Here is an 18,836-nt window from a genome sequence, read left to right as displayed (position 1 = left end):
TCTCCTTTGCCCATCCCACTTTTATACATATTTATGTATACATTGTATATTTTTTTGTGTTTAGAGAATGGGCAACGTGGAAGTCTGAACCTGAAAGGACAAATGAAAGCTATAACAGGGTGATTATTTGGGTATATTTTTTTAATGGTCTATAAAAAAACAAGATCCTTTTCCTTTGCCCATCCCACTTTTATACATATTTATATATACATTTATATATTTTTTTGTTTTTAGAAAATGGGCAGTGTGGAAGTCTGAACCTGAAAGGACAAATGAAAGATATAACAGGGTGGTTAATCACTAAGCCATGCACAGAGAACCCCCGTGAGCTTCATAGTTGAAATTGTTCATAGGTTGGTACTAGGCTATCAGCCCTAGGACCTATGCAAGCCTAGCCATAACAATTCCCTGGATATTTCTTCCCACAGTATTTACTTCTTTGGATCCCTGTCTAGCAGGGCAACTGACATGATCCCCGGGGTGAATTTCCTGCCACCCATCCAATCATCAAGGTTCCTTTTGAAGAGGGCCAATAAGGTGCTCTGTTTGACATGTATGGGCAGTCTATTCCAGAGTATGGGGAGTCTCTGGGTCAGGAACCTATCCCTCCAGCATGTTTTGTTCATTGTGATGACAAGGTTTAGATCCCTGGAGCGTGTGGCTCTGGGGGATTGGGATTTCTTTAAGTGGAGCATGTCCAATAGCTCAGGATTTGACATGGCCTTGTATGTTAAGCAGAGATCGCCTCCGAGTGGACAATATGCCACAGAGTATAGCTGGACTTTTTTTACACGGTCAGCATATGGCATCTGCTTTAGGCGTGTGATTCTTTTAGTGAGGTATTCCTGTGGCCTTTCCAGCTGTTGCAGATGTCTTGTGAAGTACATACCAAACTGGGCATTATACTCTATAATGGGTCTAATGAGGTCACTGTCCCACTGTACTCATCCCTCATTAGACCCATTATACTCTATAATGGGTCTAATGAGGGATGAGTACAGTGGGACAGTGACCTCCTTTTTTCTGGATGAAAAGCCCTTAGTGATGAGGTGTGCCATATAGAAGGATTTCCTGACTGTTGTGGCGATGTGGTTATCGAAAGTGAGACCACTGCCCACCTGTGTCCCTAAGTCTCTCATCACACTTTCGATGTTTAGTGTCCTGCCACCTATGTGGTAATTCGTGGCATATGTTTTTTTTATAAAGGGGATAACTATACATTTCTTGGCATTAAGCTTGAGCCCATGGCTCTGGCACCAGGTATCTGTTTCTGTAAGACCCTTTTGTAGAATATCCACATCATTTTGGGGATTCAATAATGGCTCCCAGTTTGCAGCCATCTGCGAACTTTGTTAGCCAGAGTCCCTTAGTGTTGGCCTGTACTTCAGAGAAGTAGATGCCAAACAAGAGTGGTTCCAGGACTGAATCCTGAGGTACTCCACTTGTCTGGAGCTGGATTTGGAGTCTGCTACTTTTACAGTCTGGGTTCTGTCAGTAAGCCAGTTGGCAACCCATCAAGTGACGTAGGGATTTATGCCCAGCTTAGTAAGTTTATCTATGATTCCAGAGTAGGGGGTGGTGTTAAAGGCCTTGGCGAGGTCCATATAGGCTGTATGGACTGCCTTACCCTCGTCCACATCTCTGGAGACTGATTAGAAGAAGTCAATCAGATTCAGGAGACAAGATCGGCCCTTCGCAAACCAAAACTGGGTGGGTGGGGTCCAGTTTGTTTATAAGTTCCATGATAATGTGTTCCATGCCCTTGCAGATCAGGCTTGTCAGACTGATGGGACTGTAGTTCCCAGGATCCAAGGTGGATCCTCCCTTGTGGAGCGGGATAACTGTAGCTGTGCACCACTCAGTGTGCACGAAGCCTGAGGTGAGGCTATGATTAAACATGACACTTAGGTGAGGTGCCAGTTCATTTTGTAGTTCATGTAGTATACAGCCTGGGATGTCATCTGGTCCCATGGATGCTGTATTCTTAGGTTTGGAGAGTGCGGTTTCTACCTGTGTGGCCGTGATTATCGGAATTTGGCAATCTTTTGGTATTGAGATGGGCCCTTTAGGGGGTGAGAGGGGGGGTGAAGTTGGCACTAAATCAATCTGCCAGAATATTGGCAATATCCTTGGGATCAGTATATTTAATATTTAATGCCATTCTGTTGTAGCTCAGAGCAGATCTGAGCATTGCCATTTAGATTCTTGGCATAACTATAGAATGCCTTGTGGTTCTTTGGAATCTTTGGCAATTTTATTTTCATAACTAGCTTTTGAGGATTTTATGAGGGATCTCAGCTTCTTACTGAGGCTGGTGAGGGAGATTTTTGCATCCTGGCATTTTCCTCTTTTCTGCAACAGTTTCTTCCTTCTGTTGTATAGTTTTTTTATAGCAGGGGCCGCCAGATTGGCTTCCTTATTTTGGAGAAGAGCATCTTGGTTCTATTTGGGATGGCACGATTCATGCATGAGTGGATGTGCTCATACAGTGCCTTAGTGTAGGATTCTGCAGTCAAACTTGTTAACAATTGTTCCACATTTTGCCCATTTGTTCCACATTATGAGAGATAATGTTCTATATCTTGGACATGTAGGGATAAGAGCTGTGGCAGTGGGGCCATCTATGAATGGGAAAGAGATACCACCTGTGGTTTTCTGCCCATGTTAGAGCTTACTTCTACAGTACTTCTTTCTGAATCCAAACTTTACCAGACCCACCACTTGCAACAAACCTTAACAGACCCACCACTGTTTAGCGCTAAAAGCATTTAACTGGCTCTAGCTTCCTCACCACCCATCTCATACTCATTTCACCTTAACTCATAAAATCATCTGTACCCCATCTGCCTGCCTAGCGATTAAACACCTACTCTAAGATTGTCTTCCAAATTGTCCCCTTTAGTCAAATAAACAACTGCTTACCATCTACAAACCACAAAGGGCTGATAGGGTCAGTTCCTATTCCAATAGTGTAACTACAACTTGGAATAAAATTCCTGTATTAATCAGGTCTATCGCACACCTTCATCTTTTCAAACCATTACTAAAATACTTCCTCTCTACCTTCTGGCCCTGGTCCTCATCTGGGACATAGCTCTCCAACACCCTTCATCATCTTTCTTATACCTCTCTTTAAAGCACTAAATCACTTACTGTCCTTATCCTCTTGTAATACCTCACTTTATTATATTTTTTAAACTACAATACCTACTTCTAATTAGCACAACCAAATTACTATTTCATCACTACTTCCCTGTTAACACTCAGATTTGCTCATCTCCTCTAATACCTCACTCTTGCTGTATTTCCTACATTACTCTTACCTATCTTGTACACAATTCTTCTAAAGTCTCAGTACAAGGCCTGTAAATTTAATGTTTGTGAATATCAACGCAAATCTTGTACTGACAGTTATGCGATGTATTCACTGAAACTGCATTATAAAAATTTGTTGTTGTAAACATTGCGTACATTAAATATGATACCGTGGAGCTTTTCTTCCCAGGCTTTCTCTGAAAAAGGGCACCTGTGCCCAGTCGGACTTTCTCGGTAAACAAACGTCAAATAAATAAAACCTTATAGTAATTTTATGTGTACTTAAAATATATTGATTTTTATCCTTCATTATTTGCAGTGCTAAATGTGTTTTACAATCGCCTGCTATGCACTTAATAACATACTTAAATAAATTGTTATCAGTGGCATAATAAAACATTGCCAACGTGCATAAAATGGGTCTATATTAGAACATTGAAGTTTCAGAACTTTGAATGTTCTAATATCGACACCTACTAACCTAAAACCGATAAGACCGAAAATTGAGAACAGCAAATTTTTTACTAGGGAAAAAATTTGCTGATCCAAAACACACACACACAACACAAACACACCAAACAAACAGCAAACCACACACATACACCTAAAATCTTGCATCTAAACCTACACTAAACTGTACATTCATCACTATCTACCCACTTACCTTAACCCAAACCCTAATCATAAGGTCCGCCACTATCGCACACACACCTCACCCGCACCCTAACCCTAACTCACCTATCCCACCCTAACTCTCACGTCCACACAATCGGACACTTACCTGAACCCGACCGTTACTTTCCACCGCAGAGCTGAAAATAGCGAAGCGACAGGAATGGACAACCGAATTCTTTCCCTAGGAAAGAATTCAGTTATCTAAATTTTCGCTATTTTCAGCTTTCGGTTAGTAGGTGTCGATTTTAGAATACTCGAAGTTCTGAAACTTCGATGTTCTAATATAGACCCCATAAAATGCACTATTTTTTCTTGTTGTTTTAAGAACAAGCAAAAAAAAAAACCTTTTTTTCTGTATCATTTTCTTTCTGACTATCAAGCCTCACTTTGATCAGACATTACCTTATCTAAGAGGTGTGGGGAGGGCTGCCATCCAAATAGCCATAATGATGGTTTGTGCTGTTGCTAGACAATATCCTGGCAAGGACAGCTTTTCATTGTTTGGCTTAACTCTGCCACTGGTGGTGACATGAGCACTTGCACCAAAGCCAGGGCCACGTATGCCTGCTTGTCTGTGCACGGATATGACCTCACATGAACCATTTGCTTTCATGCCCATGCCACATCTTTCCAGACATCAGATGCCGACATCATGACAGTCCTCCATTCTCCAGCCAAGGACCTGTCATTAGAGCAGTAGCATGAGCTGGTCAGGATCCTCCAGATGGGCATGTCTATCCAACCTGCCTGTGCTAGCAAGCTCCCAAGCCACTAGATGAACATGGGAAACTTGGGCTATATTCCGAGTTTTATTATTTTGTGCCAGCAGCACAGGCCTCATTTCCATACTGTATTTTTTTTCAGACGTTTGTCTTTGATTACCGTGTTGTCTTTTTTGTGCTGGTGAAAAAACTCCTTCACCTCCTAAGGGGAAATTTTATCAGCGTTTATCAGCATATCGGTCTATGTGAGACCATTATAAATGTTGATATTTGTTTAGGAGATGCTTCTCACTGGCTTCCCATTGTGTAATTTATTTTTTCAGGTAGTAGATGGTAAAATGCTGCCTTCATTTAAAAAAGCATGAAAAGAACAGAGGACACCCTTAGTTGTCCTCTTAGTGTTATGGTTTCCCTTGTAAAAGGGCCCGGTGCATAGTGGGACCACCTGGTTATCATTGTAGTAATAAGTCACACTTGTTCTGCAGTAGCTCATTCTGTAAAGTACTGAAGGGCAGAGTGGTTCAATACCTTTCCTGCCATCAAGTTATCTTATGTTTTATTGCTAAAATGTAATGTTAAGTTGTCAATCTCGCCTTCATTCTTACTGGATGGGTTCGGAGCCGATCCTCAGCTCCGACTCGGCACTTGCTAAGCTCGAGAGTCACTTTTACCAGCTCGAGGCAGCCCCATATCCCATGATGCAAGGTGGTAAATACCCAGATCTCGTTTGCCGCTTTGCTGATGAGGTACTCCTTTTGCCAGCTCGTGGTAAGTAAATTGTTTTACAATTGTTAGACACAGGCACTAGCCCAAATGCTTCATAGTCCATCTCACAGACGACTATTAGTCCACACCCTCTTCAAGTTCCTCCTTCGACTCTCCTCCAGAGCTCGGAGCCGGAGTCTATGGGAATAGTTACTGCTATGGCTGCGGAGCAGATACCTCCCCTTTCTGTTCTGTCAGCTTCTACTCTTATCTCCTCCTCGAGACCTTCCTTGGAGGGATCCGGTGGTCGAGCTTCCCTGGTCTGCTCCGAGGGGGTGAGTGGCATCGGACCCTTGTCCGACCCTGCTCTTCCCCTCTGGGCTTCGGCCTTGGTGAGCTCGGCCCCGACATCTGCCTCGGAGCCTTCCCTTTCAGTGGGCCCGGGAGTCCCTGTTTCTTCGGAGCGGGGTCTCTCTGATCTCCCTGGGAGGGGAGCCTTCGAGGTGATGAGGAGTGCGCTGGCCCCTGGGCTCAGTCAGCAGTCTATCCCCTTAGCTCCTCCCTCTACGGTGCCTGTAGATGTCTCTTCCCACTCTCTTGCTCCCGGACCAAGAGAACCACCGCCTCAGGTTTCCCCACTGGGAAGAACCCCCTCTTCCGAGGATTCTCCTGATCCTTCAGGAGATCCTCCGCGTAAGAGGACCTGTAAGAGGAAGCACCTAGACTCCCCCGAGTCTACTACTTCAGATACCGACTTAGATGAGTAGGAGGGGTCCCCAAGATCCCGCTCTGAGGATGTCTCTTTTTCAGACATCCTAGAACTCCTAAAACAGAGGGGAAACTGGCCCTCCATTAATCCCTCCGAGGATGAGTCTGTATACCTAGAGGCGTTCGGATCTCGACCCTCCACCTCCTGGGTGTCTCCGCCTTTCGACACCCTCATGGAGGTGATAGCTCGGAAGGCGTGGGCATCTCCTGATTCCGTAGAACCAGTTCCCAGGAGGCCTTCTAAATTTATTACAGCCCCTTCCGAGAAACAATTTCTTACAAAAGGTGTCCCTGTTGATGCCATGGTGGTGGCGGCCGCCACCAAGAAGGAACTTGCAGATCCTTCCGTACCAGTCCATCCTCCTAACAAGGATTCTAGGACCATGGACAGGTATGGTAAGCGGATGGTAAGTGGATGTTTTCCTCAGCGACCTTTGCCATGCGTTCGCTGAATTATTTATGTCACTTCACCAGACTTCAAAGGGACATCCTTAAAGAATTAGGTGAAGTAGTACAGGATCCTACAGCTGCAGGGGCTCAGGACAAGATTGCTTCTCAGCTAGGAATCCTTAACTCCATAGCCAACTCCTCCATGCGGCTGATTTCGTATGCAGCAGATGGAGCGAGTAGAGCTGCAGGGACAGGAGTGGCTCTTAGACGTCAGTCCTGGATGCGGCTCTGTAATTTTGCAGATCCCTTTAAGGCGTCCTTCACAAACTCTCCCTTCGATGGATCAACATTGTTTGGTCCTCAGGTGAAGGATACGTTGACCAGGTGTGAGCAAGACTCTTTCTGCCGTAGGAGTCAGTTTTTCCACCCCTTCTAGGCCTTACCCTAAAGGACAGAAGGGCGGAAAGATGTGGTTCCGTAAATCTCAGGGAGTCACGCCGGACACACGTGGTCAGTTTACCCCTAGGGGCAGAGGGGGTAATAATAATAACAGACCCCGCATAAGGGGCAGAGGGGGTCCGCAAAACCAGGGAAGCAGAGAGCCTCTCTCTGACAAGCCCTTCCAGCATCCCTGAGGTGTTGCCCGACTGTCCATCCTTGGAGGCAGTCGGGGGAGGATTATCGCTGTACCCAGAAGCCTGGCTTTCCCTTTCACAAGACAAATGGGTACAGTCGATCATATCCGAGGGTTACAAGATTCCTTTCGAGGAAAGTCCCTTCACTCACAAAAATTCCCTTCCAGATGTTCCACCCGGTCTAAGGGAAATCGCAAAATTAGAAGTATCAAAGCTTCTACACAAAAGGGCCATTCAGCCAGTTCCAACAGACCATTCAGAGCCCGGAATCTACTCAAGGTTCTTTTTGGTACCCAAAAAGACGAGAGATTGGAGACCAATATTGGACCTCAGCAGACTCAACAAGTCTGTGAAAAAGACAAGATTTCGGATGGTCACACTTCAATCGATTTTGCCCTTCTTGGGCAAAGACAACTGGATGTGCTCAATAGATCTTCAGGATGCGTACTATCACATAAAAATCCACAGACGCTCCAGAAGGTTCCTCCGCTTTCGGCTGGGGTCCAGTCATTTTCAATTCAGAGCCCTGCCCTTTGGTCTCACTACAGTCCCCAGAGTGTTCACCAAATGCATGGCAGTGGTCACGGCTCACCTGAGACGTCAAGGATTCCAGGTGTTTCCGTATCTCGACGACTGGCTCCTCTCAGCCACCACCAGGCATCAACTTCTCCAAGCCAGGGATTACACCCTAAATCTCTGCACTCAATTAGGAATTTCGATCAACTACAAAAAATCCTCCTTATTGCCCTGCCAGTCTATTACTTTTATAGGCGCAAATTTAGACACTGTTCGGATGTCAACAAACCTCACAAGCCAGAGAATCCTAGATATCCAAAACCATGTGCGGATCATCCTTGCCAGCAAAAAAGTGCAAGCCAGACTGGTCCTAAAAGTATTGGGCCTCAGGGCAGCTGCCATTACTCTTCTTCCTTTGGCCCACTTTTACATGCGTCTTCTTCAATGGATGTTGTTCACCCAATGGTCCTACCAACAACTTCCCCATGTGTCACCAAATTCTGGTGACACAAACTTGCAAAAACCACCTATCCTGGTGGATTTCTTCTCCCCAAGTTCATCAGGACAGACCCTTTGTTTCCCCGGCCCCGGTAGCCACAGTCACTACAGACGCCTCCCTGATCGGGTGGGGGGGGGTCATTATCAGGGCAGGATGGTTCATGGGACGTGGCAACCGTTCGAATACCACCTGCACATAAATGTCCTAGAGATGAGAGCAGTGCTTTTAACGTTGCAAGCCCTCAACGACTTTCTTCCCTTGGGAACAATTGCAGTTCACACGGACAACATGTCCGTAGTGTGGTACATCAACAAGCAGGGCGGAACCAAGTCCTACCCCTTGTGTCAAGAGGCTCTCAGACTTTGGCAATGGGCGATCTCTTCTCATCGGTTTCTGGTAGCAACGCATATCCCTGGGAAAACCAACATTTTAGCGGACAGATTGAGCAGAGCTATACTCATGCCTCACGAGTGGTCTCTCAAACAATCTATAGTGGAGGAGATTTTTCAGAAGTGGGGCCGCCCATGTTGCGATCTTTTTTGCTACTCCCCAAAACAGCAAATGCCCAGCCTTCTTCGCTCTCTTCCCACTTCCGGGCCATCCCCCCAGAGACGCTCTTACCAAAGATTGGCCCCAGGGACTTCTTTATGCCTTTCCTCCCTTTCCATTGATACCACAGGTACTCCAGAAAGCTACCGTTTTGAGAGCCAAAATGATTCTCATTGCCCCGTATTGGCCTCGACAAATTTGGTTTCCGTTCCTCCATCGTCACCTTTTAGTGCAGCCGTGGCATCTGGACCCAGTGCCAGATCTTCTGATCCACCAATCGGGTCAGCTGCATCGGTCCATTCCTTCTCTCAACCTCACAGCTTGGTTGCTCCACTTCCTTCCTTAGCCAGGCTTCCTATGATCTCTAACCCTGTTAGGGATATCATAGTGGCTTCCCTTAAATCCTCTACTAAAAGGATTTACACTAGCAAGTGGAAACGCTTCTCCCTTTGGGCGAAATCAAGGAGCATAGATCCCTTTACTGCCCCTGTTCATGCAGTTTTGGATTTTCTAGCGGAAATCTTTCACTCGGTTCTTCATCTTCCACGGTCAAAGTTCAGTTGGCTGCGATCTCGAACTTTCATGTCGGATTTGCAGATCACAACATTATGTCCCACAAGCTTTGTAGAGCTTTTCTGAAAGGAGTTTTTCTCCTCAAACCTCCTGTCAGGAGTCCTCCTCCTCAATGGGACCTAAATCTAGTGCTGACATCCTTAATTCTTCCTCCCTTTGAGCCAGCTGCTTCATGCTCACTAAAGTTACTTTCATGGAAGACACTCTTCCTTGTCGCTATTACCTCGGCTAGGAGAGTGTCAGAACTTCATGCCCTCTCTGTTCGTCCCCCATATTTGGTCTTCCACAAGGACAGAGTATCCTTGAGAACTAATCCATCCTTTTTGCCCAAGGTTGCTTCAAAAACAAATTTAAACCAGTCTATTGATCTCCCTGTATTTTTTCCTAATTACTCCAGCAGATCGGAACAAAAATTACATTATCTTGATGTTCACCGCCAACTAAGATATTATTTGGACAGAACAAAACAATTCAGAAAGTCTGATCAGCTCTTTCTTTCTTATGCTGAAAATAAGAAAGGTCTCCCTGTTTCCAAAGTGACCTTGTCTAGATGGCTATCTTCCACCATTTCCGAAATTTATCAACTTAGGGGCAAACAGCTGTGCTCAAAACCAAAGGCACATTCCACTAGAGGCTTAGCCACTTCTACAGCCTTTCAGGCTAGGCTACCCTTAGATACTATTTGTGCAGCAGCCACTTGGGCCACTCCTCATACCTTTGTTTCTCATTATAAATTGGATTTGGCCTCCAGGGATAGAGCCAGTTTTGGTTCCACGGTTCTCAAGAGTCTGTTCCATTGAGCCACCCAGGATAGAGGTGCTAGGGACGTGGTCCCATCCAGCAAGAATGAAGGCGAGATTGACAACTTAACATTTAGAAGTTATGTACCTACCATAACGTTCCATGTTAGTTGTCTTCTCTCGCCTTCTTTCTTGCGACCCTCCCTCCTGCCCCCTTGCCTGGTCAGACCTTGATCTCCCTTGGCTCTGGAAGATTTTGCTTCTTTGGGCACCAGTTAGTTCTAGTTTTAGTGATCTGGTTTCCCCTTACAGCCTTTTTAGGCTTATTGCTCTTCTTTCCTTAGTGGAAAGTTTTTATGCTAGGTAGTTTTCCCTCTAGGTACCAAACGAGATCTGGGTATTTACCGCCTTGCATCATGGGATATGGGGCTGCCTCGAGCTGGTAAAAGTGACTCTTGAGCTTAGCAAGTGCCGAGTCGGAGCCAAGGATCGGCTCCGAACCCATCCAGCAAGAAAGAAGACGAGAGAAGACAACTAACATGGAACGTTATGGTAGGTACATAACTTCTAATTTTTACTCGTGCTACAAGTATTCTGATTTAAATTGATGTTTCCTTTTTAGGACTTCCACCTTGAAGAAAAGTACACTTGTTTACTTGCAACTATGACAAAGTTTAAGCACCGTGGCAGAAGACTAAGGGTAAAGAGAAGCCGTTGGGCACAGAAGAAAAAGCCTGCTGTTAAGCCTCAATTACCTGCTCAGAAAGCTGCTCGTAGTTTGAATATACCAGCTACTTCAGAAGAAGCACCAGAGTAAGCTGGTGAAATTGTGGTTCTTTGAAATACTATTTATGTACGAGTAAAATTGCTTTTCATAAAGTGTTAGCTCATTTGTTGTATCTTGTGCTTTGTTACAGCTGTAATTTGAATTGCCAGGTCATGATTAACTGCTGTTTCTTTTTTTATAATTTATGCTTTGTTGACTACGTTAGTCCCACTAGATGATGCCTGTTTTCAGGAAATAGCAAAAAATATAAGTAGAGAAAAGGCCTCAAATTAGGGACTCCTTTCATATCTGGTGCAATCTATTAGAACTTTTCAAAATAATTTCCAGTTTTAGGAGGGACGGAGCAAACATCTGAAAAAAATGAGGCGCCTGTCCAAACTCTGGCTAATGGAGAGGTATGGATGGTATTTGTACTGTAGGGGAAATGTGTCCAGTGCTCTGGGGTGATGGTCTTTTGCGGGGGGGGGTACATGTTTTGATTATATATGGTAAAGAATTAAGAAGGGTAATAGAAAAAAATGAAGAATAAGTGTATGGATAATGAATTTTTATCAAACAAAAATAATTCTATGGAAAATAAAGCTGGAGATATTGGAAGGAGAACAAAAAGGATTGCATGACCTAAAGAAAACAATGTTTTGTATGGATACTTGTAAATGTTGGATGATCAAACGAAAGTGTATTATGAAAAGGACTACATTTTCATATGTATGACTGGGCATATTTTCTTTGGCAATTGTCTTTAAACAAGCTTCCAGTAAAGGTGAATATGAAATAGAAACTGATGTACAAGAAGTTATATAGGGACATGATTTAATGTAGAATAGACAGTTTGATTAACAGAAAAATTCTGGGAAAAATGCAGATAGATAAAGGATTTAAAAAATGTAAATTAAGATTATATGCTAAGTATGAGAATGTACTGGAGGAAGAAAATATAGGATTCTTAAGTGTCAATTAAAGAAGAGATGTCTGGAGTGCTGTTATTAATGTAGAACATTTGAGCTTCTAAGTTGTTTTGTGTAACTGTCAGAATCTTACAGTGACAGCATACTTTCTTTGACACTGTAACACTCTGACAAGCTTTTTTTTAAAATTCCTATCCTTCTGTTCCTCTTTATTCTATCTTAAGTTGTTTTGTCACCCCCCCCCTCACAAACAGAAGAAGTAACAAAATAACTATTGTGAATTACATTGCCAAGATTGTCTCAATGTGCCTTTGGAAGCAAGATAAAGCACTTACAATACATACCAAAACATCAGTTGGCCACCCATGCAATCCGGTTTTCATGTCAGTAATTTTTTTTCTTTTAAATTTAAAAAAAAATGTTTTTGTAATTTGCCAAGGTATCTGGGCTGGTGGAATGTATTAAGGCCATGTATTAGTGCAGGTGATTAGAGTTCCACTGACACTAGTAGAAGCAGTGATTATAGAAAATGCTAAGTAGACTTTGCATCAGTATCTTGCTTGATATTCTGGACTCTGATTTACATAAAGATCAAGGCTGTACTTAATCACCTTAGAAGATATTGTATAATAAACAATGGGTGCTGAATGAGGTAATAAAGATTAAGGCTGGGAATCATAGATGAGCACTGTGCATTTGTGCAGCACTAATATTTTGGAGTTTGCAGTGCAGGGTGGCTCATAGCTAAGAAAACAATGCATTAAGAATTGTCTTTAAAACTCTAAAAACAAAAAAGGAAAGTCTTTTCTTTAAAATCCTATACTCACCTTATGGCTGTTAACTAGAACTGTGCTGTGCACTTTTTGTCTGAATCCCAGCCTAAATGTTTGCTGGGGCAAAAAGAGTGGGAGGACGGTTGTGAATATGTTGATACTTAAAAGAGAATATATGGTCTCATAATAAAGAACCCCTATTCATTTTGATATGCCATAGGATCTTTTATATCCAACTGAATTACCACCAACTCAGGCAGAAGGGTCCTTTGTTTAATATCTTACCTTACATCTCTAGGGGGTAGCTTCACCCAACCTGCTGTGCTGCAATGTCCTTATTGGAAAAATGAATCCTATCACCAGTTGTGAAAACAGATTTCACAGTCTTCTTATCTTCCAGAGTAACAGGAGTTTTCTGCCTGCTGAGACAATGACAGTACTAACAGCCCAGGTTGCTAACTTGGAGGTGTGGCAGGTTTTCACTGTGTATGTCTTTATACATATATTTACACATTTTTTCTGTATATATATATATATATATATATATATATATATATATATATATATATATATAAAATGTGTGTGTTTGTGTATATTCAGTAATCTGGGTGATTGCAGAGGTTATCGAACTGCCTGAAGAGTGGCAAAAAATTATAAAAGAGGTGATTGCAAAATACAGTTATTTTTGTAGGAGATCATTGTACAAGTGGAAGTAGAGATTTGCCTTTTCCTCGCTGTGTGCAATCACAAGTTTCTTTGTAGAAGTAGCTGGGGATGTGAGGTACAGGGAGAACAAGAAACACACTTTGCAAGTGCTGTATCTGTTTTTTTTTTTTTTTAAACGGGTACATTTCAATCGCTAGTTTGCAGTTACTTTGTATTTGAGCATCAGTAAGTGTGATTATTTGATTCAGACTCATATGTACGTGTGTGTGTGTGTGTGTGTGTGTGTGTGTGTGTGTGTGAATGGCATTCAGTAACTTGAACTGATAATGCAGCAAATCTTGTGGAAGTGTGCACAGTTGAATGAAGGCAAAGTTACTGAAATTCTTGCACAGCTAATTGAGAGTTGCCTGTTTTGTGGCTGACCAAGACTACAACACAACAGGGTTGGAAATATGCACTTCCGCACTGTTGTGCAATCTCAGAGTTCGTACATCTGTAGTTGCAGAAGTATAAGAGGCACATAGGGGCTTGCCCATCTGCAAAAAACATTCCCCCAGATTTACGAAGCCCGTTATAGCGTGCAGGGTTAGTATTTTTGGCAATATGGCCAATGTGCGATCCAGGAACGAGCTCCCGGCACGTGAGCTCTTAGGCTAATCCTGCACAGACTGAGCTCCTGTATGCAAATTACCCTCATTTGCAGGTGAAAACCATGCAAATGAGGGTAATTTGCGATCCAGGAAGCGGGCAGATGTCCGTGCAAGACGAGTGCAGTCTGCAGCAATGTACTCTGTTAGTAACCGACTACATTTCTGCAAACTACAAAACGGAGCTATGACAGCTCCAGATAAAGGCTGCATATCATTGATGAAGCATGCCAGAAGGCCAATGGCATTGCAAAATGTGTAAAAAAAAAATAAATAAATAAATAAATAAATAATAATTTTTTGTTGCCGATCTTGCCTGTTTAAGCATAGGGCAGCGGGGGGGAAATAATAAAACAAACCTAAAATAAGCATTCTAACTAAAAGCAGTATTCAGCCATGCAAGTCAATGGCAGGCATAAGACATCCTGGCCAGTGAGTAATGGTTGCTAAGGGGGAGGCTCAGTATGAGACATGTAACTATGCATTAGCAGGCAATCCTATGCAAATGAGGGGAAGGATAGTGAATCCCAGATTTCCCCAGGGTGTGAGGCAGGTCCCAAGAGTGTAAGAGTATAAATAGCTGGGTGCAAGACTAGGAGACAGGTGACATCATGGGGAGGGGTGTCAGGAATACTGTAAGTGGATTGGAGCCCTGTGGCTCAGGACTGCTCCTAGCTTAGCACAGCTAAGCTAGAGTTGTGTCCAAGCTGCCTAGCACTCCTTACAAAGTGTAAGCAGGTGTGCGTGCTGCACACCAGGTTTCACAGGAAGAAAAATGAAGTTAAACCAGGAAATAGCAGCTCTGTGCACATTTGAGCACTCTGTTTGCGCTGTGCGCAGAGGCTTAAACAGGGAGGCAATGGGAAGGGAAAACAACAGTAGGAAGGTAATCAAGGAGAACTTGCTTAGCTGACTGGTGAAATGTATCAGAAGCAGCCAATCACACAGGCAGCAGCCCAGCACACCACTATAAACTATGCAAACTCCTTTCTCCCTTGTTATTCCCAATAACTCTGCACCACCGGAGTATACAAACTGGGAATTTTTAGAAAACGAAAGCAAGAGAAATAATGTTAGGGGCTGCTTTTGCTATCATAAACCAGCATGTGCAAGAGGCTGAGGTTGTGAATGCTGCTGAGCAACCCACAGTGAGGTGACTGAGAAAAGTGTACAGACCCAGGGTAACCTACCAAGGGCTACATGAGCTGGAGATAGTGGAGTGCTATAGGGTGGACAGGGACCTCCTACAGCAGATTGCTGAGCTGTGCCGGCCACGCCTTACACACAACTAACAGAGGGGATCCCATCCCAGTGGATACCAAGGTATGTGTAGGCCTACGAATACTAGCTACAGGTACCTTCCAAAGGCCAACTGGGGATATGATGGGGATATCACAGGCATCAGCATCCAGGGTACTCCACCAGTTTCTGGATGCCATGTCAGCACATGTCGTTGAGCACGTACATCTCCCCATCACCCGTGAGGCGTTGGCCAGCAATATGCATCTTTTTCCATCAAATAGCAGGATACCCCAAGGTAGTGGGTGCAATAGACTGCACGCACATATGCATCAAAGCACCACCCGATGAGTGGGGTAGGGCCTAGATCAAGCACAAGGGCTTCCCCTCCATCAACTGCCAGGTCATGTGCAATGCCTAGGGCATAATAATGAATGTGTGTGCTGGCTGCCCTGGAAGCTACCACAATTTCCACATCTGGCATCTGACACAGCTGTACCACAAATTTGCCAATGGGGGCATCCTACACGGTCACCTAGTGGGGGATGCTGGATACGCACTGGAGCCTTGGATGATGACACCCATCAGAAATGCACACACACCTGAACAAGAACTTTATAATGAAGCACAAACACGAATCCTAATAGAGCATGTGTTTGGGATGCTCAAGTCATGGTTCTGGTGTCTGGACACATCTGGTGGAGCCTTGCAGTACTCGCCAACTACATGTACCCAAATTGTCCTTGTATGTGCCATGCTACACAATATGATCCTGCGGAAACAGCTGCAGCAGGAACAGCATGGGGCAGGGCCACACAGCCCCCCACCATTGCCAAGGCCTGCACAGGCACAGAGTGACTCAGAGAAGGAACAACCCGAGCCTGCCCCAGTAGGCAGAAGGAGGCATGCCCTGGCCCTAGCAAAGAGGCAACGCATAGCACATGCACTGGCACAGTAGGGACCCAGGGAATGTCACCTCTCTCAGACTCGCACATACAGTAAAAGGGGTGCCAAACATGACACTACCTGTGCTCAACCATGTATAGGGAGTGTACTCTGTGCATCCAACATAGGCAGCCCTGCAGCACCACCCTCAATACTGGGACACCCACAAGGTAAGTGACTCACACATGCCATTTGGGGGGGGGGGTCACATACCTAACAACTGTTACAGTCAGCAGGATAGGTGTAGACAAACACAAACAAATGCTGCACTATGGCCTCTGAATGAGCCCTATGTGTAAGCCCCCCCCCAGGCCTACACAGACAGACTACAGCAGGCCAGACAGTTGTAAGATGTGAAGGCTAGGAAGTCTGAAACTAATATGTAGGCAGTGAAAGCTAGGATCTGTAGTACACTGGTATGCCTCTAGCCAGCACGATAGGCAAGACTACAGACTGAAACGGAGTACCCGACATACCAGTACAGTCCTATCAGATGTGTAGAAATGTCAGGTGTGCCCCCCCATCCTACGTACACTAATAGTAACAGTCAGGTGTGCCCCCCCCCCACTCCTGTGTAGAAATGTAGAAACAGTCAGGTGTCGTCGTCCCCCCCCCCCCACCGCTATGCAGAAATGTAACAACAGTATATGCCAAATGACCGGTGGATACCCTGCAGACACAGCATGCTACCTTAGTTCTTAGTGTAGACACATGTTAGTATGCACCACTCCTGCCTTGCACACACACTGGATAGGAATACAGACATATATGTAAGGACAACACACTATAATAAGCCAAACATAGACGGACATAGATGTGTGGAAGCGGGTCACCGTGGCAAGGACCCATCCGGGACTGTCCCACCCAGCACACGGCCAAAGGCCCACAACCACATGAGGTGCAGATGCACTCACTGCAGATAATAGCCATCAGCATCAGTTAGCATAACCGACTGTGTGGTGCTCGTGCCAACTGTGCAACATGACTGTACAAGGAAGTAGTCATCTAGTAGCTGTATACACGTACCTGTGACATATGACCCCATGTGTGCCCACATGTGGCATGTCAACCCCTACATGAATGGGTTATGGCCCATGCACACACCACCCACCCCATAGTAGTAGTATGACAAGCCTGCTGCGATCATCCAATGTGAAATACACATTTGTGAGAGCCATAGCTCAAGAATCACCATAGCGCGTCCCATAACTGCGTACTGCTGTAGTAATAAACCAGTTAGATAGTAGTCCAAACCCCAGACTTGGCAACTGTGTGAGTTTGTGTATGTGTGTCTCTGTCTGTCTCTGACTGTGTAGAGAGCAATGCTTTTTAGGATACTCACACTCCATACAGTTCATATACTCAATTTTGGCAGGGCTGCTGATGTCACTCACCTAGAAATACACCTCTGGGAAAGTCGGAGCCCAGTAATTTCTGTAGTGTGCCCTGTAACTGTGTACTGCTATAGTGTGATAAAGTAGTTAGGTAGGTGTTCTAACCCCAGACCTGGCAACTGTGTGTGTCTGAGTAGAGAGCAATGCTTTTTAGGCTACTCACACTCTGTACAATACATATACTCAACTTTGGTAGGGCTGCTGATGTCACTCACCTAGAAATGCACCTCTGGGAAATTATAGCCCAGTAATCTCCGTGGCCCTTCCTGTAGCTGCATACTGCTGTAGTGTGATAATGTAGTTAGGTAGGTGTTCTAACCCCAGACCTGGCAACTGTGTGTTTGTTTGTGTGTATGTGTTTGTTTGTGTGTATGTGTGTGTGTGTCTGACTGAGTAAAGAGCAATGCTTTTTAGGTTACTCACACTCTGTACAATTCATATACTCACCTTTGGCAAGCCTGCTGATGTCACTCACCTAGAAATACACCTCTGGGAATGTCACATCCAGTAATCTCCGTAGTGCGTCTTGTAACTGCGTACTGCTGTAGTGTGATAATGTAGTTAGGTAGGTGTTTTAACCCCCAACCTGACAACTGTGTCTGTGTCTGACTCTGTAGAGAGTAATGATTTTTAGGCTACTCACACTCCGGACAATTCATATACTCAACCTTGGCAAGGCTGCTGATGTCCCTCACCTAGGCATACACCTCTGGGAGGAGTGTAGCCCAGTAATTTCCGTAGCTCGTCCTGTAACCGCGTACTGCTGTAATGAGATTTAGAACTGTGGTAGGGTCCATCCCTGCCCGTGGCAGTTCTGGATGTTTTGTGTGTGTTTCAATGTGTGTGTGTGTATGGAGCAATGCATTATAGGCTACTCACTCTCAGTATATTTCAAATGCCCTACTGTGGCAATCCTCCATTGTGAAATACAACTTTGGGGAGACAGTTCATCTGTAATCCCTGTGGTGCGTCCTATAACGGCTCCATGCTGTAGTGTGATATAGACCTCGGTCAGGGGTTCTATACCCATGCATGTCTGTTGTGGATGTTTTGTGTGTGTCTCACTGTCTGTGTAGGGAGCAATGCATTTTAGGCTAGTCACTCGCTGTATAGTTGAAATGCCCTACTTTGGTAACCCTGCTGATGTCATACATTGTGAAATACACCTTTGGGGAAGAGGTACTCCAGTAATGTCTGTGGCACGTACTATAACTGTGTAGTGCTGTAGTGTAGTAAACTAGTTAAGTAGGGGTTCTACTCGCAGACATGACAGGTGTGCATGTGTGTGTGCGTAACATGTAGCCTGTGTAGAGGTGGCTGTGAGTGTGTGACACCTGTGGCTATTGTGGAGGGGGTTTTGCTCAGTTCTTTTATGGTGGCCCTACTATAT

At 44.6% G+C, this 18,836-nt stretch overlaps 1 protein-coding gene across 1 annotated transcript in view; it reads left to right on the top strand.

Annotated features, from left to right (window-relative positions):
- The window catches only part of PRR11 (proline rich 11), an 868,944-nt gene that overhangs the window by 32,853 nt on the left and 817,255 nt on the right, over positions 1-18,836 (top strand). The window contains exon 2 of the mRNA XM_044054274.1: positions 10,710-10,900. Within this exon, the coding sequence (XP_043910209.1) occupies positions 10,752-10,900 (149 nt within the window). The 5' untranslated portion in view covers positions 10,710-10,751. The remainder of the gene's footprint in view (positions 1-10,709; positions 10,901-18,836) is intronic.

Source organism: Protopterus annectens, chromosome 13.part0 (genome assembly GCF_019279795.1).
Source record: "Protopterus annectens isolate FY-2018-M chromosome 13.part0, PAN1.0, whole genome shotgun sequence".
In the NCBI taxonomy this organism is placed as follows: Eukaryota; Metazoa; Chordata; order Ceratodontiformes; family Protopteridae; genus Protopterus; species Protopterus annectens.
Note: the sequence above shows the minus strand (reverse complement) of the source record. Positions and strands in the feature narration are given on the sequence as shown.